General features: G+C 37.9%; 1 protein-coding gene across 4 annotated transcripts in view; it reads right to left on the bottom strand.

Annotated features, from left to right (window-relative positions):
* CCDC149 (coiled-coil domain containing 149) overlaps window positions 1-26,117 on the bottom strand; it is a 51,338-nt gene that overhangs the window by 4,860 nt on the left and 20,361 nt on the right. For 2 of the 4 annotated variants that reach the window (XM_085059236.1, XM_085059232.1), the window contains exons 5-12: window positions 21,054-21,170; window positions 19,505-19,677; window positions 17,939-18,011; window positions 16,540-16,624; window positions 15,149-15,293; window positions 8,894-8,970; window positions 7,499-7,531; window positions 3,725-3,832 (exon numbers count right to left, since the gene is read on the bottom strand). In XM_085059236.1, coding sequence (XP_084915362.1) covers window positions 3,725-3,832; window positions 7,499-7,531; window positions 8,894-8,970; window positions 15,149-15,293; window positions 16,540-16,624; window positions 17,939-18,011; window positions 19,505-19,677; window positions 21,054-21,170 — 811 coding nt within the window. The remainder of the gene's footprint in view (window positions 1-3,724; window positions 3,833-7,498; window positions 7,532-8,893; window positions 8,971-15,148; window positions 15,294-16,539; window positions 16,625-17,938; window positions 18,012-19,504; window positions 19,678-21,053; window positions 21,171-26,117) is intronic. The other 2 variants (XM_085059233.1, XM_085059235.1) reach the window with 1 other exon arrangement.

The raw sequence follows: 26,117 nt of genomic DNA, 5'->3' as shown, positions 1-26,117 counted from the left end.
TTCCTTTTCTCTCACAGGAATCCTGCCTCACACAAGGATGGGATTGCCTGGCTGCAGAGGACCAGCCTACTGTCCCTGTCAGACCTGCCTCATTTAGAATTTGGGAGCTACTGAGTGAATGAGACCAGGATTGGCATGAAGGGAACAGACACTCTTACTGCTATTAATGAAGTTGGGAATGCAACTCTGAAAAGCTGGAGTTTAAGTCTGTGGAAAAGGCAGGGATAAATTAACTTTCAAAAGGTGATCACCCACTGGATCTAAGCCTCATTATCTGAGCAGTCAGCTGGAAAACTAGGAGCTTGATGTGCAGTACTGCTCTGCTTGTGCTGTACATCAGAGTGCTCCAAATAGAGCTGAAGTATATGTACCTTGAATTAGCACTCATAATTAGCAGGGACTCTACCTTACTCTTTGCATGCCTCAGTTTCCTCCCTCTTACAGTAGGATAACACCAACCTATCATGTTGCTGCAATTTTCTGAAGATAAATTGTTTCAAAGCACTAAATCACCAGAGGAAAGTTCATAGAAGAACAGCACTGTTGTCTTCAGGGAATGTCTGAAACAGTGCCCAGGCAATACAGCAGTGACAAGGCATTCAACAATGGAGTGGAAAAAAAGCCGAATAGCTGTTCATTAGCACCTGTGATGCTCAAGTACAATCCATTCCATGAAACTATCTATCCTGTGCATTGGATAAAGTGAGATTTGGTGGCACAAGACAGGCTTTAATTCATATGATTGTACTCTGTCATTATGCATTTTCACACAGGAACCGCACAGTAGATCCTACACTCATCCACCATCCAGCTTAAGTGAAACAATGATAACAAGTACAGATTAAAGGAGGCTTTAATGAGACCAGGGTAAGCAGATAGACTGGATAAAAAAAGCCTGAAAAAGCCCTCTGATTATCTGCAGATCTAGCAAGAGCAACACTTGATGCATTATAAAAAGTTCTGATGAAGAATAAATGTAAGTTCAAAAGTTAAAAAGATTTCTTGGGTTGAACAGGCACCAAATATCAGTAGTCCTCTTTAAAAGACCATAACTGACCAATGTGACATGAGGCTTAATACTTAACGATAAGTAAGAATTTCATTGCTATTCTGATTATCAATTGTTTCCACTCAACTGATTATTCAATTTATAGGAAAGTAAGAGTGGTTTTGTTTTAATTTCAGTAATACTTTAAACCAAGAGCATACTTGCTTGGTTAATCAAAGCAGATGAACACATTCCAATGCTCTTCCTAGTTGCCAAGGTCCCCCAGATTTTGCAGGTAGATAGTAAAGATGAAAAATTGCAATATGCACCAAGTTTTAAAGCTCAACAGCAGTCATTCTCTGTGCAGAGAGGTACCAAAGGTATCAGTGTATCATTCCCATATAGATGCTGACTGCAGAGGAGTTGTGTGACTCCAAGCACAGGGATATCCCCTACAGCTGAAAACACACTGCTTCCTTTCCAGGCTATGAAGGAAAGATGGCAGCCTCAAATATCCTTCAGAAAAGGCATCTGGAGCAGCAGAACAGGGTATTGTTGCTTCACCTACTGCTAGAAACTATGGTGCCCCATCACAGCTGGTCGTATATATCTGCTCATCTATGCCACCAAAAAGTTGGCCCAGTTTAATTTTCACAGAGCTAAGTTTTGTTTCACTTCTTACTGCAGGTTATCAGATATACTGGGACACAGGCATTGGAAAACCCAAGCTTATGCAGGCAGAGCAGTAATTTCTTAATTTACTCCAGTTTAATGACAGAATTTCTGTGACTGACCTTGGTTCTCACTATGGTCATGGGACGGAGAGGCGGAAAAAAGGAGATGACCTACTGGGAGCTAATTCTTCCTATGGCTGCTACAGGTCTAGTCCTTGTCTATCTGTTCCTGTACAAGGCTCTGTTCCTGTTCCTTCTGCTCTTCTCCCCTGCCTATCTCTGTTCCTGCTCTATATCTCTTTGTTTTTCCAGTCCCTACATTCACTTTGCCCATTTCTCATCCATCTTTCAATATTTTTTATCACATCTTGCTTTCACTGCCAGTGTTCTGATTCCTCACTCCTGTGCTCTGACCTCTACTTAGCCACATGCAGGTCCGTTCTCACTCAAACTTCCTTTGACTCTGTCAATCCCCATCTACTCTAGTCTTCCCACCACTTGAGAGTCCTACTTTTGGCCTTTCTTCCCTCTCTGCTCCAGGTTTTGTTCCCTCTAAGTTTACTTTATCTCAAAGGAATGACCAGCACTGGTGGCACAAAGCGAGCTCAACAGAATCACTGGTTTGTTTTTAGCAGATGAGATTTGTAAGTGCATCACATAGAACGGGGTGGAAACTCCAGACTGTTTTCTCAGGCTGGAAACCTTTTCCCTAGATTTCAAATTCCTATAATTATAGATAAAGGAAATGCTCGCATATTTGAAAAAAAAAACGAAAAAACAAACTAAAACCAACCAAACATACAAAAGCCAAAAAAAGCCCACCAAAACCCCCACATGGTCATCAGTATTTAACACAAAAAAGAAGTTATTTGGCTGTCTTAAAAAAAAAAAAATCAGCTGAAGTAGAAAACACAGCATGGAAAGCTTCAGCACAGAGCTAAGGTTTGGCAGTGTTACAAAGCAACAGCAACAGGGTCTGATGAGATGTGACAGGCAGATCAGACTGCCTGTCTTATCAGCCTGTAATCACAACAGTAACACCAGCCTCACCTAGGACAAATATGGAAAGAAAAGAGCATAATGCCACCAAGTAAATACTTTCAGTAACTGCAGATTTAATTAAAAATCAACAATTAAGTAAGCAAAAGAATGAATATATATGAGTTATTATTACTCACCAGAGAGCTATTCATTACAGTTTCACTTCTTATTTTTAGCAAAAACATCATCTGATCAAGATTTTAAAAAAGATCAGTCTGGCTGTCAAGTTTTATCAGATAATGACATGGACTATAAAGTCAAAATTAACCCACAATCTATTTAGTTTCAGGACTAATAAATAAATTGCTTATGATGCTTCATGGTTAGCTGAGAAAGATCTGGGCACATCATAATGTTGTGCCCATTAAAGACCTTATCCAAATGCCAATAAGTAAGTATAATAATCCATCTCCCATCCATTATCAAAAAATAAGGAAAAAAAATTTGAAGGTTATCAGCAATTGTCAAATAAAGCCAAGCTTGACTTTGAAGAGATGTTAAAGCTTGCTATTGAAGAAGGATTTTTAACAAAACACGTGTTACACTATAAAAAAAGCAGTCAATTTCTCTGGGAAAATGAGTTGGGTATTTCAATTTACCATGTGCAATCAGGAAGCCATTCATCTAGATATCACCTATAATGCAGGAAAGTGCTAAACCAGTTCCACAGACTGCTTCCTACTGTGCATTTTAACTGAGGGAAAAAGTGCAGGAATCAGTTAACTGTAACACAGATGGCATGAATAACTTCTCACAGTACCAAGTTATCTGGCAGGAAAATTCTTTGAGGTGTAAGACCTGATCCCTAGCCCTGTGCAATCTATTCAATAGTAACTCTGCAGTCATTCTTTGCTATTTGTACTGGGACCATCTATCTGTTTTACTTGTGGTTGATTTATTCAATCTCTGTGACCACTGAAACTTTGCCTTCTGCTATCCCAGCATGAAAATGTATTACATTTTATTTGGAAAGAAATGAGTGCTCAGCTCTCATCGTGTTCCTTACATTCCAGGTGCTCACCTTGTCCTTCGGCTCTGTGTGGCTTATCAGTAAACGCTAACAGCGGAGACCTGGAGCGCTGTATCACGGGCAGGGTTGGGTCACTGAATGTTATTGTATCCTTCCCACCTGGAACAATCACACTGTTAGAACTGCTAGTTCACCAATTACATCCACTGTGCGCTAATGATATTCAAACATTCCCTACATGTTTTTAACAATCTTATTGAAAAGTACAGAACAGGAAAAGCATCTCAAATGATCCTTTCATGGCATGGAAAGAAACTACTCTGTACTGAAGCCAAAATATGCAAGACAAATGGAGAAAAGGTGTATGTTTTTATCTGCAGTATCGAGTAAAGGCCGGATTTTGAAAGACCAGGTGCTGTATGCAGCAAATTGTATTAGAAATTAGCGTTCAATTAAAAACATTAATAATCAGATCATACCAAAAGTTTTACAGAGTAATGATCACTTGGCATGCTCTTTCCAGCAAGTGCTCAGCACTGACTCTTTACTGTCTATTATTGTGTCTCATGTGATAAAAGCAGGTTCATCATTATGTAGCTTTACACTTCAGACTTGCGTATTATCCTGCAATGCTTCCTTAAAAAAAACCCTAAAAGCTTAGCAAAACTAAGAACTGAGGGAGCAAACAAGTATACATCGCTGGGGAACAGGAGGGATTTTAATCTGAAAATTCCCAAAACATTTCTGAGCGTTTTCATTTTAAACCAAATGAAAAAAGGCAATTTTCCAGCTCTTTTGCAGACAACATAGTGCAAGAAACTCTTCATCTGAGGACTCTGCTGTAGATGCTTAGTCTTTACATATTTTAGCAATACAGAAAGCAACACCTGCAGATCCTTTAGGAAGTCCTCCACTATTCAGGATGTTCATGTTTTTAGTGACTGACACTACCTTAAACCTAGAGGGGAAACGGCAGGAAATGTGCAAGATCAGCTAAGCGTGGTGTTTGTGTGGCCTCCAGAACAAGTGCCAACTGATAAGTAATGGCTGGGGAGGCAGCAAGATACTGCTCTATTTATCTCCATGAGAACCGACATTTATGTAACAACCACTTCGCCCCTCTAAATCTGTTTGTACGTTTCACCTTAAGGCAACATCCTAAATCTAATCACCCATCCAAGACAAAGACTTTCAGAAGAGCACCAGGTCAGGAGATACCCAGAATAAATCCAGCTCTGAGAAAGTTCTGGTGCATACTAAGGAATAATGAAAGTCAAGCTGTTCCCATGGAGTCTAACTGGACTACTCCAATCCCTAAGTCCTTTTAAAGGCACTGACTGCAAATACCTTGATCCTGCAAGTAGTAATGATGTCTTTATACCCTTACCATGTCAGGCAATACACTGCAGCAATATGAATGCAATTAATGCTTTTGAAGCATGCATCTTGTGAAACTTTGATCCCCCTGTCAACTTTGCATCAGAACTCTGCCTTCACCAGGGTAATAAAAACCAGTACTAACAGCAAAGAGGACAACCATCTTCACTGTAAGACAAAATTTATTAAAAACATAAAAAAAGGCAAAACAAATCCAACCAATATTTCAAAATGCAAAAGCCCCTAGATGAATGTACTTTCCTGTAATAGTGAAGGAATTTTGTGTTGGAAGAACTAAATTTTACAGGGAACTTGTGGTATAAAAGCATCCAACAGATATTCATACACAGTCAGAAGCAGCCACATATCCAAAAAGATACAAAAGAATCCAACAGAGGAAGCAAAAAGATGCTGTATAAAAAAATTGGGTAGAGGTTTTAACAGGAAAGTAGAAAGCTGAAGCTTTTTTATTTATTTAATAAAAAAAGTAAAGCCTGAGCTGACGTCCCTGAAGATTGCAAGACAAGCTTCAAAAAAGATACTTCTTGACTTTCAGCCAGCATTTACACAGTGAACACATTTACTTTCACATTTTTCTCTGAAAACCAACCTGGTTACAGAAAATAAAGCTAAGCTCAGTATCCACACATCTTAACAACAGATGTGGCCCTAAGAGTCTGATGCATATTTATTTATTAACAGCGACTCACATCCATTCATGAAGGAGGGACACAGCGGTACTGCTGCACTACATTCTGTGAATCATGATCTGAAGTTGGATTACACACAAGGATTTCAACTCGCTGCTGTGTAAGCTCAATTTCATAACATATATAGCTTCATGTTCCTCTAATGAATTTTTCAAGGACTATAGTGAAAAGTACACAGATCTCAAAATACATATAGGTTTTCAGTAGTAGTCAATTTTTCATTTTCTTCTCCAGGGTTGGGTATTCTCTAAGCTCTGCTGCACCCCATGCCACCGTAACTGGCTACAGCCACAGCAGCTGCAGAGCCCATTAACTCTACCTTGCCTCTGCTCCACGCTGATTACTGCAGGGCAAGAGGCAGCACCAAAACTCTCTTATCATCCCACACAGAAAAAAGATGAGTCATGGTTGTCTCCTTCTTAGACTTTTTTTTTCAGAGGAAATCTGGAATTTTCAGGAAATGATAGATTAAAAAAAAGCCACCAGGATTGCTCATCTGAATGTCTAGGGACATCAAATTGCAAAAAGAATAAGATGGTGTTTATTATGTACTATTATTGAATAAGTTTAACTTATTTGTGTGCATATTTCAACCACAATGTAGCCAAGACAAAGCAAATAATTAAATGCTTCTGTGAACATCACATTCTCTGCTCCCTTCTCAAGGGGAGCAGGATCATGAAAAGAAAAACAAAGCCAAATCTATGCCTAAACTGGCTTTCTTTTCAGCAATGAAAACAAACTTCACAAGAGATTCATTTAACTAAAGCCCATTTTCTAAGCAGGGCAATATAAAGTCTGGTAGGCAGAACTTCCACAGAAAATGAACTATGCTACTGATTTCACCTTTTCAAAAATTAAATATGCACTTCTTCTTGATTAGCTTCCCCATAGCTTATTCATGGCTTTCTCAAAAAGCAAATGACAAATATGTCACCTAACAAAAAACCAGAGGCATTCAAGATCTTTCTTCAATAGGATCAAGTATATTAACAGCATTTGGAAGATATTATTATCATGGTGACAGTGGATGTTATAAATGTTATATAAACAATGATGACTAAGTAAGAACATTAACTTCAGATTAAAACCCTGCAATTTATAATGTGCATTTCTTTCAGTGCTAGAATGAACATCAGCTTTTATCTGCATTTTTTTCCAATGACAAAAAATTCCACTCACAACCAAATAATATTTTTTCACTCTGGATCTAAAACTGACTAGATGAGATACTCTTCGTGTTCTGCTCCTCACCTGAACCAACATTCATCCATTTGTAGTATTCCCACACTATTTGTTACACACTGCTGTTTTATGGAGCAGAAGCTTTACACGCTCTGAAAAGAAAACTGGTGACCCACCAGGTGTTGCAATGCTCTTTTTGACCACCTCAGGATTAGAGTGCACTTGGAAACAAAAGTGCATTCCTGATTTAAAAGGCAAGCAAAAAATCAACAAACCTCAGGGCTCAACAGAACTCACAAGAACAACTCACAAGCACAAAATTCCTTTAGAACTATTTAAGATCATCCTCTCTTACTATTTTCTTTAATGCAAATTAATTTTCATGTAGAGCAGCTTCTATTTCTCCTGTGGTCATCTAACTCATTTGACTGAACATCTTAATCTGCTGGATATAAACATGTCCAGATAACATTACCATTTATTTACATGCAATGACAATATTTGATGTACTGCTAAGATCAGTTACTAAAAATATACGTTAAGCAGAACCTACTCCCAAATCCCACTGAGACATTGTAGCTCAGGCCTTCAGGCAGCAAAAGAAAGGAAGGAAAGAGACAGTTGTTATTGTATAAACATTAATTTGATGTCTTACCTAAATAGATCAATATGGTGCAAGAAGTCCCCACTTCCACTTTTTAAAATACATTTTGCAAACATGAGAAATGCTGCATTTATAAGTTTAAAAATTTAATGGAATACTAGTTTTGAAAAACAAAACAAAGAAAACAAACCAACCCCTACAGCACCTTGAACCAGTGAGTTTATGAGACATGTTTGTAATAATGCACTAAACTGCCTTAGCAAGGTGTCAGATAAACATTTGACCTCAATCTGTTGGATAATGTGGGGAGAGACAAATGCACTAAGTACACTACATGTATTAGGTGACTAGCTGTGGAGTAATCCATGGAAACAGATTTGGACCTCTAGTTGTGGAAAGAGTCAAGCAGGATTGAGAATGCCCAAACAGGCAAGCTGAAGTGGAAACACACCACATCAGCCCAAAAAGATGAACAGCATAGGTTTGTTACAAGGGCTCTTCAGCTCTGTCAAATGTTTTCTTCTAGATGTAAAGGTTAGGTGGAAAAAACAGAGCCAAAAAACTAGGAGCCTAAACCACTCTCTGCCACTGTTACTAGCACCAATAGGAATCTGTAAAAAACAAAGCCTAATGATGCAAACACCAACAACGAAGTACCATAATTTACAGTGGTTAAAGAAGACATAATTAGGTGCAATGGGAAGAAAATAAGCAAAAAAAAAAAAAAGTAAATTAAATATTGCACATTTTCCTAATAACATCTATTATGAAGCAGATTAATCTCCCATTACTTGAGTAATTCAAAACCAAATACAAGACTTAAGACACTACAGGGAATAAGCCTGTTCTGGAGAGATGGACTAGAAAATTTAGGACCATTTACATTTCCAATTTCTAGGAGTTTATGATTCTACCGAAGAGGATTTAAAAAACAGTAAAAAAATCCATGGAAGTTACAAGAAGTACAAAATTAATAAATAAAATTGGTTGAAAAACAAAATGCCTAATAACCTGTGTATCATTTTATGCAATGTTTAAATAAAATAGCTCACTATTTTTTTGCCTGCTGACTAGGGAAATAATTTGATTACTTCAATATTTAAACCTTTTTTTTCAGCACTTTTCATGTTATTTTCAATACATATTTGACTTAAGAGTTTACAAAGTCTACTGATTTTTGCTTTCCAATCAACATTTATTAGACATTTCTAATTTCACAAATGTGCTGAATAGAACATTCACAGAATAACTGTCATTAAAAAAATTACAGCCAAACTTCTCTTAAATGCAAACATACCCTTGAAAACTAAATAATGCAAGCTATTCTCTTGAATTCTTACTAACCTGGAAGACTCCACAAGCCAGCAATTTCCAAAGTTCTTAATTTCTTTTCTAGTTCTGCCACTCGATTGCCTAGAATTCTTTGGAAAAAGAATAGTTGTTATACCAAGGTAACCAAAGCCCCATTATTTATATGACTACAGTTGAATTTTTAAATTGCTACTCGACTAGTGCAGTAAACCTGTATACAGTCATCTCTTTTCACTAACGGCAATGGACAACCTCTCCCAGAGTTAAAAGAAAATTAAATATATTTGTCTAATCTATCCATGATTTTAAAAAAGTGAAAGGCTTAGGATGTACTGGACATTCAACCTTTGCAGTAAAGACAATCAACTCACAATATTTCTACTTTCTTGCCTGCAAATATCACTTTATTTTCTTTATAGCTAAAACCAGAAGGTAAAAGCTTTATTGACAAAATATGGAAAACACAAGACAGCATCTAGATTGATTATGAAGTTCCAAGACAGTATTTTTGCTAGTCCTCTATTCAGGGATTTTTCTCTGTCACTAAGATTGCTTAAAATGGCAAGGACTAGTTTTTCTACTACACCTTTTTTTTTCAGTGTTGAACTGCTTCCTACTTTACTAAAAAGCTTCAAGCTCTTTAGTGCCTTTATCACCCACTCTTAATTTTCACTGCATTTCTTGGGTCATCTCTTCTTTTGTATCTGATTTCAAACACAAATACTATTTGCAGTTAGCTCTCCTGCAGGATTTAACTTTTAGTCTTAATTCTCTCCCCAGATCAAATGAGAGATTTCTATCTTGCAAAGAAAGCTCTTTTATCCAATGAGTTTTTGCAAGTGTTTCATAGGCACAGCAAGTCTGCTAGAGTCAAAAGTCTTTAAATAAATCCCAAACAATACTCCATAGAGTGACAAACCTAGACAAGACAGCAATTCTAAGCATGACAGCAGAGATTATGGACAGCAAGTTTTACTCATCAAATTACAGCAACAGGATAAGTCAGTTAAATTTGAACTGAATGCTGAGAAGCAGCATATCCCACCCCAGCAAGGCAATAGTATCTTCCCAGGCACACCAGAGCTGTGTAATACTGCACTGTGAGCTCTGCAGCAAGGGCTTTATGTGCAGACATTTGAGCACACTGGGAATGTCATTACTGACAAGATGGCAGATTCTGGGAAGGACATGAAGGATAGCATATCCAGCAAATATCAAAGGGGCTAGAAAAATTGATTAACAAGGACTAAGTATTTTTGAAATCTCTACTGTGAGGGCTTTGCAATGACACAATAAAAGCCTGTAAGTATTTTAAAGATTACAAAAATATCAAGATGAGAGACAGAATGTAAAACAGAAAGAGAAAGCTTATAAAAAATATCAAAGAAAGCACTGAGAGGTACAGGGGTGTGTATCAACTAGAAGGAACAGTTCATCACATTCAAAAGCAGAGGAGAAAATACATTTTAAAGCAGTTATCTTTATTTCCCCATTGAAACTCAGTAATCCACTAGGTTAAAAAGGTTATGATGGATCTATTACTGTCTTCTCCAATTAAGAGCAAAATTATTCAAATCTAGATTTCACTTTCAGAATGCTTCCATCTGGTATGAGACACTCAGCCATAATAACTCTGTTTTCATAACCCTGACATCCAGCAGCTGCGCTCTGCAGTACAGCACAACAGCTGACAGCAAAAGGCACGGAACAACTTCCAGGAAACTGCACCTTGCACACAGGGAGCAATTCCCACCTTCCTGCCTAAGGCCTCACCAAGGGTTAGCTGAATTATGTGGAGTTCCCCAGGCTTAGACGGGCAGAGAACAGAGAGAAATGATGCCCGACTCCACTAACACCACATCATGTTAGTTCAGGCAGGGCGCTGACAGAACAATGTTGATTTGGCTAATGATTGTCACCACAAAGGAGTCAGAAGTTTAGCACTTCTAATCCTTGTTATTTTTGTAAGTAGCTCAGCAATAGTTCCAGGGCAGAAAACAGGGGAAGAATGCTGCCCACCCTGCCAGCCAGCCATATCACAGAAGGAAACTCAACTTTCTCTATCAAGTTATTGCTCATGCTCCTGTTATTCAGGTAACAGCAAAGTCACTTTTCTCTTGCTTCTCTTAAATTCTGTAATTTATTTATCAGCTGTACCACACTATTTCTACAGGTTTTGGAGAGAATATATCCTGATAATACCAACTGAATCCTCAGAAGAGGCACTGAGTTATTTTTTAACCTCCATTGCAGGTTCTTTAATAGAAGGATCATTCTGCGTCTCGGAACAATGGTTGGCAAAAGCAGAGGACAATATTGAACCCCACTCCTTTCATTCAGAAAGAGAGCAAAATACATTCAGTGATGAGCATGATTCCAGTTTGCTTTAAAAAACCCATTATCTCAAGACAGGTATGGGGGAAATAAACCCTAAATAAAGCTGCAAGTTCTTATGGAAATAATTTTTGAAAGATAAATGCATAAGCTATTCTGAACACAATGTGGTTTATCACATTTCTTCCTTTCCCCTGAGACCTCCAGATAATTTGCCATCTTCATACATGCTATGGGAAGACTGAGCTGTGGTGGCCTGGGTAGGCCTACCTGGGTAGGTATTTTTAGAAGGGCTGCATGGGTTGGTAGCATCCAATTCCTTAATCTTTCTTTTTATCTCTAGACCCAGTGGAACAGATCCTTCAACTAAAACAGAAAGATCACGTCACAGACACAGGTGCTGATAGCTATTTCCATTGTTCTCTGGTCCTGTGTCTAATGCAACAAGGGAGTTAGTATAAACCTCCCTCCAGGACGAAGTTTTACAGAAATCTATTGTTCATGTAACAGCAGCAATGCTCCCACCTGACTTCAGAAGCTTCTTTCTGGCTCTCTCATGCTTTCCAACATATATGGCCATAATCTGAATGGGTCTGTGGTGATTTACAGCACCTGAGCTCCTTTCACCTCACCTTAATTTAGATCTTGCTCTGGAAGATATACATCCTCATACAGATACCATCACCTAAATGCCTGTAAATAGGTCTGTCAGGGTCCTGTATCTAGCTCTACACGTCACACGGAAAAATGTGCTCAAGTTACAGACTGACACAATCCTTTTTGTAATTCTGGACATGACTGAGCTTGCCCAAGTTAGAAATGTTAAAATTAGTGCAACATTTCTAACCACCAGAACAGCCTTTATGCTGATACAGCTTGCACAGGTGCCGGCAATTTCGGGAACAAATTGCACTGAAAAGAACACCTAATAAATGGTTTATTGCTGGTAGAATAAAAAAGGATGTTTATCCATTTGCTAAGCAGAGTTAGGACTGTTTGGTTTTGCATTTATGTAACTGTTTAATCTTGCAATACACTATTGCATACAGAATTAATTTACAACTGCCTTTTCAAATTAAGCTAATGGGCTTCTGAGGAAAAACACAGGATATTAAACTTAACACTAGTAGCTACCAACCACCGTGGAAAAATTATCTGTTTTCTTCCCTAACAACTTCTTTTTTTCTGAAAACTGGGGCTAAAAACATAAAGGCTGGATTTAGCCTACTTGTTCCTAGGCACATACTCCCACAGTTCCTTCTATCATGCCACATCTTTAGAAGAAAGGCAATAATAGTAGTGTGTCTTTTCCAAGAACAAGTGGCTGTGGATGCTTTTAACAACACTGTAACAACAAAAAGTCAACTTCAACACAACATCCAAATTCTAATCTACATTAAAAAATCCATTGTCTTGGTATTGCTTCAGTTACTCAGAAAGCAAATGCACTATTCTGCTATTGTAAACTTACACAGTCAACTCCCAATCTGCAAGCAACATAGAGGTCTAGAACCTAGAGTAGGTTAACTGTATGGTGGAATGTAAGTTCATGTGGTCTGAAAAGTCTGATTTACTGGTAGTGAGAGAATCACTTCTAGGTCATTCACCTGTCAAATATCAAATGCAGAATTTCCTCCGTGAATGAAACAACCAACCCAAAATCTCATGTTCTTTACTGAATAAATCTCACTTTCTTCAAACAACAATCTGAAAGAGTAAATGTATCCTCCAAACATGCTCTTTGCACAGGGAAAGACATCTACCTTGTGGTTATGTAAAACTTTTTGTCACTACATTTCTCTCTAGCCTCACATTCTTCTCAGCTTCCTATTTTAAATGGAGAAATGTCTTCAAAAAAAGAATGCATCTTCTACTAGTACCAGTTTATGAACCTGTCCATTTAACTTGTGCACTGACTGCACTCATATCTAACCTTTTCCAAGAGGTGGGCAGTTTCTTCCTCATTTTCACAAGTCAGCAGTCTTTTAACTTTTTATGTGGCAATTAAGTGTTCCCATTTATTTGCATCTCAAATAAAGGATGTTTTTCATTGATGTCCTACCTACATTTCCGTTTTTCACTTTAAATTTTTGTCTTAGGTGTTTCCACTTGTAGTGGTTCCCATTCCTCCTAGCTCCTTAAAGGCTTCTTTAATCCAACTAAAGCCAAAAGTGACAAAAAGAATGAGAATACTATATAGCAATATTTTTGCGGCTCTGCAATCAACTTGATCAGGATTTATCTTTCTTTTTTTCACCCCCAAGCATCCTGAACTGAACATGACACCACAGTTCTGAGAACAGTCCTGAGTTTGGATTGATATGGACTGTCATACCAGTCTGTAAGACCTGATCTGCTGTTGGCCATAGAATAGTAATTTTTGCATATATCCAGTCTCTGCTCTGATGGCTACATGACCAGTTGGGCATGCAGACATAAGAATTGTATCTCCTTGTGTGGGTTATCTCAAGACAACTCATACTCAGTAGCTGAAAGCAGAAGTATGAGAAAACAAAGCCATCATCACAATGATATTTGAGAGCTGCAAGAGACTGCATATCATCAAAGAGAAATACAAAATTAAGAAAGAACTTTGCAAAAAAAGAAAGATTATGCAAAATAAAACACTGGGTAGTGATACAGTATCAGGATGTAAATAGCAAAGATTGGTTATGCCTGGAACAACAAAAGTTGTTCTCTGGATGTCTTCCTTCTGATGTTACATTAGCAGTAAAAGGGAGTAAGCAGGTGTTAGCCCTTCCTTAGCACTGCTCTGTGCAGCAACTCCTCTTGCATCACAGGACAAGAACTGACTGAGCTGACATCAGTTAGATCTGGGCTGCATTTTCACCACTTTAGTCTCCCTTCAGCTGATTAGGCATTTGTTGTCTCAAAAGTATTAAGAGTGGCTATAAACTGCTTTTCCACGTCTATTGCCACATCACTAAAAATTATGCAATGGAATCTGTCTAGTATCTAAGTTATCAATTTTCAAAATTAATCATCCATTCTAGTGTAATACAGTTTACTTCAGTATTAGTTCTTTTCACGAAAGATGTCTGTCTGTTGCTGACACTTGGTCCTGAAGTGCTTTTGAGAAGCCTGAATAACCTCTGATTACCAGTTGTGACTCAGGGTTAAAAAAACAACAAAAAAAACCCACCAAAAAACCCCAAACCAACCAAAAAAGAGAGGGGGTGAAACTGAGCAATCAAGGAACACTTCCTAGCTCTGATTTTTAAACACTGTATAAGGACAATAATATCAGAATGTAAGAAAATGTGTCAAAAATTATTATATCCTGCCATGATAGGAACTGTACAAGCCACAAAGAATTTTACTGATGAGCAGAAAAGCTAAGAGTAAACAAATTCTTCTGTAAAGTTAATATTTTTTAAAAAAACCTATATAGTAGCAATCCAACTGTGTTTATCTCTTTCAACTTTTAGCAAAGTAATTGTAGGAACAACAGGTATCACCTGTATGACACTAAGGCAACTTAGCTAAGTGTGTCAAATGTTACATTAACCCTTTCAGACTCTTTCCTAGGAGCAACACTTACTGACCCCAACAGTGTAGGAATTAGAAAATTCCTGCACAGTCAACCAATTACCACATGTCTTCTCTTCAGTTCAAGGCTGTCCTTCCAGCAGCTTTTCTTTAGCTGTTCCTACAGACTTCCTGCTAGAAGTCTACGTTATTATAATTTGTCTTAAACCTGAGCAGCAAACTAATCCTTGCCTAGCAGAGGCAGAGACCCAGAATTTGGGGACAGAAGATGAAAATGTAGTTTTTCTCAAATCACATATCTGGTCTGAAAAACTAAAGAATATACCACTTAATCATGATGATGAATTTTCTGTGAAAATCAATCTTCCTTCCCATTTCCCTCACATTTTCCCCAAACTAACTTTTCCATAGCTTGGTATTTTACTTAAAAGTCATGCCACCTACTTGTTGGTTTGCCTTTGGTGTTGTATGACCATGTTTTTTTCATGGATGGTTTCCAGTAATGCAGTGGCCAGTGATTTGAGATCTGAAATGGATTGTGGTGTGGCTGGTAGGCTACATCCATGATCCTCCGACAACAACTCTTGGACTATAATGTTAAAAACACAAATGAGTTTTGGCTTCTCATGCACAGAGATGCAACACAAACATTTACTTAGCATTAAGGAACTATTCCAATTACTTCAATGAATACACGTACTTTTCCTTCAATTAACAAACAAAGCCAAAAGACCAGAACTGTAATTTCTAGTTGGCATAAAGATGGTGCCTTTCCAAGCTGATTGCTATTCCACAACAATAGCCAGAACAAGTATAGACAGACACATCTTACAGTAACTAGATTCTGCTTTTGGAAAATTCTTTGTGTTCAGAAGGATACACAATCATTCTTCTATGGGCCTACAGACTGGTAAAAACTCATCATTAAAACTGAAGCCTCCAAGGAATATTTTATATTCATTTTTAGAACCATTATAGCCTTCAGGTTATTTAACACTGATGTGAAAGTACAGTCACCCACAAACTCTTCCTCTGCAACTTAGAGTCTGTACCTTTCAGCCAAATCAAGAAGTTCACTAGTACCATTATAATCTGTAACTACAATCTGGCTCTGCTTCTTTTTACATATATATATATATATATATATATAAAAATACACACACATGTACATGTATGTAAGTACATGGAGAAGAGGACAAAAGAGAAGTCAAACCCAGAAAAATTAGTTTCAACTTACCATGACACTTACTATTGATCTCATGTGTGTGTATATCAATATACCTACATTTAAACAATATGGTGGCAAGGTATACTGTTTGTTTCAAAGAATTTTCTCATCCCCTTTCTTTCCTAACCTTGATATTTTCTTTGAAACGGGGAAAAGAGATTATTCCATTTTGCTGCTTATGAAGAAGCATGGGAGACAAAGATTTCTTGTAAAACATCTGACCGTAAAAGCTTCCAAGAACAGTAGCAAAAAACCTGACTTAGGGCCCCTCCTCCACCACCCAGTCTATTTTTCATTGGAATGTGAATTGTGACTGCCATTGTTAGCAGAGCAAAGAGATGAATAAAGAAGTGATTTGTCAGGGTCTATAGAGTAAAGAAATATTTGATAAAACTAATGGGGGAGAGAATGAATGGCAAAAGAATTAACAAAAGAAGAAGCAGTAATCCAGAGGCAAATTTTGTATTGTCATGTCTACTGAGAAGAGGACAGAATTAGCACATAATAACAATTGGTTTGTTTGGTAAGGAAAGGGTTACTGAAATTAAGAGGTTAGATGAAAGGAATTCAATGAGATATGCAACACCATGCTGCATTTATGCAATACCTTGCTTTGCAGAAAGGACTCCAGTCAGAGCACTGCTACTGGATCTACTATGAGTCTTTGAATTTTTTCGTCTCTCTAGTGCATTCTAGGGAAACAACAGATATCTTATTTAGAAAAACAATAGCCAACAAATCCTGTCATTAGGAGCAAAGAATCTGGAACTCTGGATTTTGGTCTCAAAGCAATTCTGCAGGGCCTGGAGCTTACATCCATAGTAAACTAGTGACTCTCCCTCCTGGATTATTATTCTCCAGCCTAAAGTCTTTGCAATGTTACAAAGACTCACCTGTCTCATTGCAATCACTTTACTGCAGTCTCTCCCACCCACTCCCCCCAATGCATATTTAAGATTTGCCTATTTTTTAATAATCTGCTGACTGCCAGTGAAGATACTGCAGTATCCTGTAGCGAACATCAGTTGGAAACAAAATCAGGCTTTTCTCAGCATTTCTTTGGATATGTTTCAAAGGGAAAGTTCCAACTTCTCTATCAGAATTTCTAGAAGCCCTTTTAATAGCAAATACTGACTTTCAGGGATTAGAAGCAGAATGATCCTCCTACAGAAACCCAGCTCTTTCAAATGCAGTTCTGTGAAACCCACCAGACCACCAAGATGCTCAGTTCTCACCAATAAACTAACTCACACTCCAAGAGACCCAAGTTGCAAGCATGAACAGACACTGAAATGAAGTTGGTACTTTGTGGAGCTTTGCTCATGCACAAAAAAACCTCCAACCAATCAGTGCTGTGGCTACTTTATAGTGAGCTACATGAAGAAGTCCTATTGACAATCCTAAGAATATCCTTCTCATGGTCTGACAAGCAGCCCTCCCCTCTCACTCCCCAAAATTACTCGCAGAAGGAAATAAGAGTGCATAGCTTCTGGGAAGAGCAAAAATAAGTCCTGAAGGTTTCATGTAAAACAGCATGTCCCTTAACTCAGGAATGGAAGAACAATGAAGGCTTAGTGATTATTAAGGTACATGAAGAAACAGCACAGCCACCAGAGAACAGGGAGACAAGATCTTTTTGTGATGGCAACACAGCTGCAGTCATTCACCACTGCGTGATCTGCTACTTTTCACCTGCCAGCTGGCTGGAAAGGCTGATCACCTGCCCCCCAGCAGGAGGATGATTCCTCCACTGAACTTAAAAAAGGTATTTAATTAATTTTTCAAAGTACTCTTAATAGGTATCCCTTTGCACTACCCTCAGCTAAGAAGCCTACAAGGAAGAATGAGAATGTAATATGTATGCATAATAATATTGTCAGAATGTCAATAGTGGATTTTTCTTGCAAGACACAAATTTGTTCTTTAAACACAGTTAACATGAAAGTGAACAGTAACTTCCATGAACAATGAAGCACAGTTTACATGATATACTGAGAGGATCTTACCTTATATTTAGTAATACTAGATTTCAGAAGGTTGACTTCCTCTTGAAGTTGTTTTAATCGCTCTTGAAGATACCTGAAAAAGAAATGTAATCCTTTACTTCACGTTACCTTCAAGTACTGCCTCAAGTGGTCTTCTTAACTATTTGGCATGTCCTCTCTTTGAACTACTGAGAGTTTTTTTCCCTCTGCAGTTCTGTGAGGGATGAAATAACAAAATCTTACTGCTCTTGACCCCATAAAACTTTAAGTAGGGAAACAAATTGCATCAGAACAGGAGGCTGCCCTCCTGTTAGATTTGTCAAGCATGCTGCACAACTATTTTGTATTGGTCGTCAGGTTTCTGGGGAAGAAAGCTAAAACAATATATTTATGTCTAGAGGAAATAGTCAGGAAGCATTTACGTGTGTCCTCTGTACTTGAAGGTCTGCGAGATGGACACATGAAGATTTGTATATATGTCAACACAAGACTCAGCTATGCAGAACTTTTGCATTGCAATATCCATCACTTACTTGGCACTTCTCATTAGCAATCACAAAGTAGAAAATTTAAAGCATAAGAAAGTAAATTCAGTAAAGTTGAAAAATGGTACACAGTTAAATGAAACAGTACAGTTCTTCCTAATAGAGTTTATGCATTTGGATGAGACAGTTATTTCCAAATAGGAATATATCTTTTTCATGTATAAAGGGTTTATAAAATATCATCTTTCATGTAGTACAATTGCAGCCGTATTAGGGTTTGCGACAATTTAATTATTTCAGAGAAAAAATTTCACACCACTGTCAGGGGAGGAAGGGGCTTAAATTGATACAGAACTCTGTAGGCCACACAAAACAGAAAAAAACCCCTGAAGTTGCTGGGAAGAAGCAATGCTTCTGGTATTACACTTTCTTGCCTGAAGCGTAAGTTTTTGTAAATGGAAAGTGTCTTACAAGTTCTATTTCACTTTAAGGTAATTGTTGATACTAAGGGAGATACCTGCTATGGTTTTACCAGAGACTCCTCTCTGTCATCCTTAGTGGAGTCCATAAAACACATTCTTTTCCCAAGAATCCAGCAAGAAAATCTACATGGGTGATTTCACCAGCAACTTTTGTTGGCAAATCACTTCACGCTGACAACCTCTCCCTGTGGAGAAAATTATATCTGAAACTATTAACTCAGGGTACTCAAAGTCCCTGTTTCCAATTCAAGATTAGCCCATTACAGCTCACTGGGAGCTTCTGAATACACACATCTTTAATAGTTTTGCTTTTGGTGCCATACAGTATTGGGAATAAAAAGGTCTTCACTCCTCTTCCTTTTCCCTGTTTAGCTTTATTTGGGAACATCACTGACATCTCAGTAGCCAAACACAACATTGGTAATTTCCTGCAGCCTAACTTTCTCAATATTATTTAATGCTTAGTTACAGTATAAACAAAACAGACAAAACACATTACCAGAATCTCTTAGCTTTTACTCTTGGATATATTTTCTTTAAAGTTTTGTTGTGACTGACTTCCTGATACTCCTATTACAACACCACACTGTTTTTTTGTAGAGAAACAGTAATGCACTCACCTGTTCTCCATACACAGAGCATCTATGTCAATGATGCGGTTTTCATGCCCTCCTAAGACATGATTCAGCTCTTGGTTTAGTCTGTCAGACTTATCTTGGTAAACAGAGCGTTCCTCTTTCACATCCTGTAACTCATCCAGTGCAGCCTGAAGATCATATCTCAGAGTTTCAATCTGAGAAGAAAAGAACACTGTATCAATATAAGTTAAACAACAGCTAACATGGCACCCAGCCTGAAAACAGCAACAAGCACGTGTTTGAACATTACTGATTTTGGACAATCATAAGTCTCTTCAAAGCTTATAACCCCAGGTATTTTTACTCAATTTCAGTAATATTTCATTAATTTGGAGCTAAGTAACTTCGCCAGTTAGATTTATTTTACAAAATTTCTAGAAATAACTAAAATGCAACAGCAAAAGAAACCTCAATCCCTGCTGTCATTCTGCTACAAACATATTAAGGTTTTATCATATAATTTCTAGGACTCCAAGAATTAAGTCAACTGAATAAGAACTTGTCAAAAAGTCTGTAAGTGGAATTTATACTAATTATGGGACTCAAGCAATAAAGTTCTACAGATTAAAAACTGAGAAAGTACAAAATAAGACAACACAGAGGCAACAGGGTAAGCTTTGCTATTAAGCAAAAGAGTGAAGAAGTCCAGTGTGAAAGATACTCAAGGACAAAGAGTTTCAAACTTCCAAGGAGATGAAACTGTGAGTGTGAGAAAAGTTGGCAATGACAGAAATCTCCACCCACACCCCAGAAAACATGGATAAGCCAGGAAGGACAACAGACCACCATTTAAAAGAGGCTGGACATGAACAGAAGGAGGGTCATGAACAGAAAGAACACAACCTTGGGAACAGAGTTAGCAGAGAGGATCACACTGGAAGAAGACCAACAGCCTTTCTAGTAAGGTACAGTGGTGCTGCAATTGAGTGAAGACTGAAAAACCAGAAATACGCACCTCTCCTGGATCACTGAATGACTCATTCAGGTTGGAACTGACATTGTTAGGAATGAGTGTGGGAAAAACTGAGAACACAGACCCACAAAACTGTCCAGAAATTTATGTATCAGTATTAGGGAAAAAGCGTGATGCTGCATGGTAAAGAGCATTCATACAGCCTTGAGAAAGGGGAAAGAGATCCAGTGTGATAATTTTTCAGAAGAGAAGCAATAGCTTGGAGGCAGGAGGAAGAGGATACTAACAACAATTCGACAGAAAATCTGATTCAGAGGGTATCTTTAGGAGATGCATCAGCCACTGTACACCTTGTTGAATACTTGTAACAGCCTTCTCTAAACGGTACCTTTCACTGACATTCATTGACAATATTTAATTGTCACAAGTTGTTGCTGGACATGAAAAAGAAAAGGAGAATCAATAATCTAGAGAAGAAATTCCTGAGATTAGGAATTCACTCTAACCACTACTTCCAACATCAATCAGCTGCCAGCTCTTCAAACACAACAGAAGTCATTTACTTGCTACTACAATAGCTCTGTAAAACATGACATTATATGCCCATTTAATTATTACTTGTTCTCGAGCCTTCTCCAACTGTTGAACGAGGTCCTCCCGTTCATGTGCTGCAAAGTGGCGAGCCCCAGCTTCATCATCTCCCAGCCTTTGCTTTGCTATGGTCATTCGAAGGAGCTGCCATGACAAAAACAGAATTTGGTAAGCAAGAGAACATAGGCTGTAGCAGCAGAGTACATCTGTATTAGAAAGAGTAAAGCTCTCATAGATTTCAGCTCTTCCAGGCCAAACAGCTGGTATTATTTAAACCAGAGGGAGTCTTCTGAATTGAGGGCTCAATCCTATTCTCAGTGAAAAAATTCAGTTGAACAGTCAAAGCATCCACACTAATTGAATCAGACCCCACAACAACAGTCACCAGAGTATACAAATTAGGAAAGACCAGGAAAACATAGATATGTGATCAATGTTTTTTAGGACTGACAGGAACTAATTCCACTCAGACTAAAACTAGAAAATTATCAGAAAGCTTTTTCATAAAAATGTAAATATTAAAATTCTCTGCAGCAGAGAACTCTTCCTAGTTAATCAAAAGGAACTAACTGGCTTGTCCAGCTTCATTTTGCTTTACTACTTAAAAACTTCCCTGTGCTACATCAGTGCAGAATTTGTACTGACAGCTGCTAATACATTTGCTTATGCATTATTTTTTTAGTCTACTCACAAAAGCTAATTCATGTCAAAAACAAAAAAATGGGCCAACAACAAAAGGACTTGCCCAAAACATTCAAGCAGCTAAAAAACTCCTGAGTTTATGACTGCTGAAAACAGTCTGACTTGAATTAATACAGATTTACATTCAATATCCAAAGCCAAAAGCAACGACCTTTCAAGAACCATGGAGTATTAAATACCAATCTATAAGGTATTCAGCAGTTATAGTTGTCTATACTCAGTACAACGTCCTCCTTGTCTTTAGGAGCTCCACAGAGACCAGGGAAACCCACCACAATAACCAGCCCGACTTTCCCTGTATCTTTGACTGCACCAAGGAATTAATGCACATCATTACATTGCAGGGTTAGGGAAAAAAATCAATCTTCTGAAGTAGAAGATTGTACATTAAAATCTATCTTTGGTATTTATGGGATGCCAGTCACCATAGCTACAATGTGCCAATTAAAATCCTGCTGATGCAAGACAGACTACCAAAATCATCCTTCCCACTTATTTCAGCTCCAGTTCAGTGCAAATCAGTGAAGCTGGTACAATGTGTTCTGATAAGCAGTTCACTTGTTCAGGGGAAGCTGTGGCTGCAAAAGTAACTGGTTTTGGCAAACTACATTTCCCTATCCCCACAGGGAAAGTGCAAACCACTGCACAGTTAGTAAGGCTGAGTGGATACTAAGAGATATAACTCTTATTAATTTCTTTATCAAAGCAAGTAAGCCAAAAAGCAAATCCTAGAATGGCTTCATAGCTATTGGACTTTTTTTTAAATGCTGAAGTGCTGATGAACAAAAGGTGTGGTCATGTCATTTAATTGAGATAGATTAATTTAATTTCTAGAATCTCTCTCTAGTGACAAAGAGCACATGAAACAAGTGTAATAACATTTTGAGGTTTCAATTTTGTTCAAAAAGAACTGGAAATGGAAAGAGGAATCACACTTTGCTAATGCCTCCAGTGCTTGCAGCAGAGCAAAACTTCTGCATAACACTTGGCACCAGGCTGGGAACTGGACCAGAGCTGTCACTGATGCACTATGACCAACTCTCCTCCAGCCCAGGAGGGGGTGAGGCATAAGAAATAACTGCAAGCAATTAAAACTTGCAAGGTCAAGTAGTCTGTCAATAAAAGGAGAACTCTTTATTTACTACTAATTTTGAGGCAAAAAAACCCCAAACCATGAAGCCTTATGAAAAGAATGCTTCAGAAATCCAAATTCATCCAGTAAAACCAGAATTATTAACATACACAAAATACAGTAAAATACCAATCCATAAAACAACAGAGTGCTTCTTCCAGACAGTTGGCCAATCAGAGAGTTGACAGGGCAGAACAGGCCAAGTCGTTTAATTCTGCATTGCGAATGTCTCATGAGGCAGCACCACCTGCTATAAAATTCCTCCCTGAAAATGCTGTGACCCAAAGAGACACTCTTATGCCAGAGGTTTAAGGGTTTATTTTATATATTAGTGCTTTGTTATAAACTTTATACTCTTGCCCTCTAGCTGCTGTATTTTTATTTCTGCCATTCAGAAATCAGTGAGGAAAAGACCACTCAGCTTCATTTTGCAGCTAGAGAGTAGGTTAACAGTACCCCTCAGGATTCTGTGAACAGCATTCACAGCTGAATGGATTTAAATTAATGGCACCTTACCAAAGAAAACTCGGGTTTGTCAAGAACCCATAAATTGTTAACCAAAACAATCCAGTGCTGCAAGCACTGTATTTTTATTTTACTATCACAGCTTTTTCTTACATCACTTTCAGCTAAGATAATTATTTACAAAGTAGCAACACTGTATCAGCCCCATAATGCATAAAAAAAGCTTCACTGGGATGGCGGCTGTGCAGGCTAGGTGTCCACAGACAATGCCTGCACCAAAGTTGGACACTCCTGATCATCAATTAAACATGCAGAAGGAAAAGGGAAACAAGCACAACCAATTCTTCATGGAAGGCAGAAACCATCATGTTTAGCCACAGTCACAGCAATCGTCTTCACCACGTTATCTACAAAATCTTAAAATGTGGACTAGAACTATGCAAATATGCTACCTGAAGTCCCAGTTTTGCCAAAACACACACACCACATTTAACACTTCTCCCTGTTGCTGCATGAATGATTGTCTGCCTGGCAATAAGGAACTGACAGTAACACTGCAGCCATTGTTTCCCATGCACCTTCCTCTCGCTCAGCACTGCTCTTGGCAGCTTACAAAAGCCATTCTTTGCGTGGGTAGGAGCTCAGGTGAAGGCAACTGAGTCATCTTGCCTTGCAGAAATCTCCAGTTTCTCTTAAGCTTTTACTTTTTTACATTTTTACTGTTTTACAAGAGAGAATTAGATTTTTTAACTATCTCCTATGTTTTAGTAATTGCTTCCAAGCTTTGCTGCCAAAACACTAGGAATGAAAAGGATTTACAAATAACTACCATAAACATAGAAGACTTTTCATGTGTTGGAACTTGTAAGATTGTGATCAATCATAAAAATAAATAGTCTTAGCTATCTGTTGCTAGAATGCTGCAGTCTAACTGTTGCTGTATTTTTCAAACTGCAGCAACAAATCCTTCCACAGCCTGTATGAAGAAGTTTTATTATTTGTGCCAACAAAAATTCTACTTGAAATGAGAGGAAAAAATTATTTCAGTTAAACCAAATGCAAGTAATTTGTTATTGTCTAACTAATGACGTGTTTAACATGATTTAAACAAGTAAAATATCTCCGGTTTAAGGTCTTCTTGCTAATCCAAGTGACTGTATCCTACTTGTAGCAAACATTAAAGTGGTGAAAAACAACTCAAGCTATCAAAACATTTCTTTATCAATAGAGCTAATGTGTGATATTTAAAGAGGTTTTTTTTTTCTTTTTTAGTACTGCAAAGCTCTTGCCACTCAGTGACAAAGCCTGCATGAGTCACCCCTGCTCAGACACAGGCAGAATTGTTCATCCATAAGCAGCTTCACTTGCTGCAAAAGCAGCTGTTTGTTCATCTCTTGCCAGAAGTAAGGCTGACGTAGACCAGCTGGGCAGGATGCCCTCCCTCACTTTGGAAAAAGCAGTGAGAAGAATGCAGGGGAAAAATGTAAGAAGAAGCAAATTATTATAGTTTTTTGGTTTTGTATATACCATGCATTATCTGGACTCCAGTGCCTGAGGTAGCCCAGCTGCCAGTACAGGAGAACTGATGAGCAGAACAGAATGGCTTTGTGAACAAGCCTAGAATTTTATCACCAAAGCTTGTAGGGAGAGAAATCTGACACAGGAGGAGAGTGTTAAATCCCTCAGAGAGATGGCAATGCTTTTTTAGGCACTTTGAAAACCAGCAACCTGACTCTAAAATAAGCTCTATTTCTCATTTACTAGGAAAGTGAAGAATGTGTTCCAAAAATGAAAATCCTAGTCTATATTAATCCGTGTCTGATGCAGCTCTTTCCTCCCACTCTTTATTTAGTGATGCACTATTTTGCACCTTTTGGAGAGAGGGATGCTGGGCAGAATAACTCTTTTGTACTTTTCCATTCATTTTGAGCATCATGAATTTAAATTCATGCTCAGAATACAGATGTCACAAAGATGACCAGCTAATACCAAGTATTATCACCCACAAAGGTGAACCTAAACAGCGCCAGTTCCAGCACAAAGAAGTAGGCTCTGTGTTACCAATATCATATATTGTCATAAGGAACTAGAATAGGTACATAACCTTGATATTTAAATGTGTTGTAGTTTTACTACCTTTCTTTTCTGTTGGTATTTACAAACCCTTGCTATCTGTTCAGGACTGGCTGTATGGCATAATATTGGTACTGGAGAACTGCAAGGCACTGACTTCTACACTGTAATATAATTCAAATAGTAACCTGCAAATGCAAATAAACAGTAGAAAACCTGGTCTTTGAAGACTCGAGCAAGTTATGCTGAATGCTATGCATGCTACAAATTCAGATTTCACTTGACCCTTTCCCAGTTCTCTGAACACCTTCAAGCAAGGCCTTTGTGACAAACAGCGAAAAAACCTGCATTATCACTATATACTTATGTTTAAAAGAAAATAAGTAAAATAAACTTAAATGGAAAGAAACAAACCCCATCTGAATAATTAAAAGCTATGTCATTTTTATTCACATTTTAAAATCCCATAATTTAAAAACTGTAGTAGAGGGAGGGAAGTTATCATTACTTGTTTCAATTTTTTACTTTGTTAACCACCTCAACTCTCCAATTCAACCTCTCACTAGTTTGATCTCTGAATGTACTTTTGCATAAAGCTCCAGCTGTGAATGTAACACACATTTGGCTTGAGTTTAAATATTTCAATTAATGGAGACAACAGGAGTTTGATTAATACCAAATGGCAGATTTTGAGCAATGCTCTATATAACTTGCTAAAT

This window comes from Lichenostomus cassidix, chromosome 4, assembly GCF_008360975.1.
Source record: "Lichenostomus cassidix isolate B80296 chromosome 4, HeHo_3.0, whole genome shotgun sequence".
Taxonomy (NCBI): domain Eukaryota; kingdom Metazoa; phylum Chordata; class Aves; order Passeriformes; family Meliphagidae; genus Lichenostomus; species Lichenostomus cassidix.
Note: the sequence above shows the minus strand (reverse complement) of the source record. Positions and strands in the feature narration are given on the sequence as shown.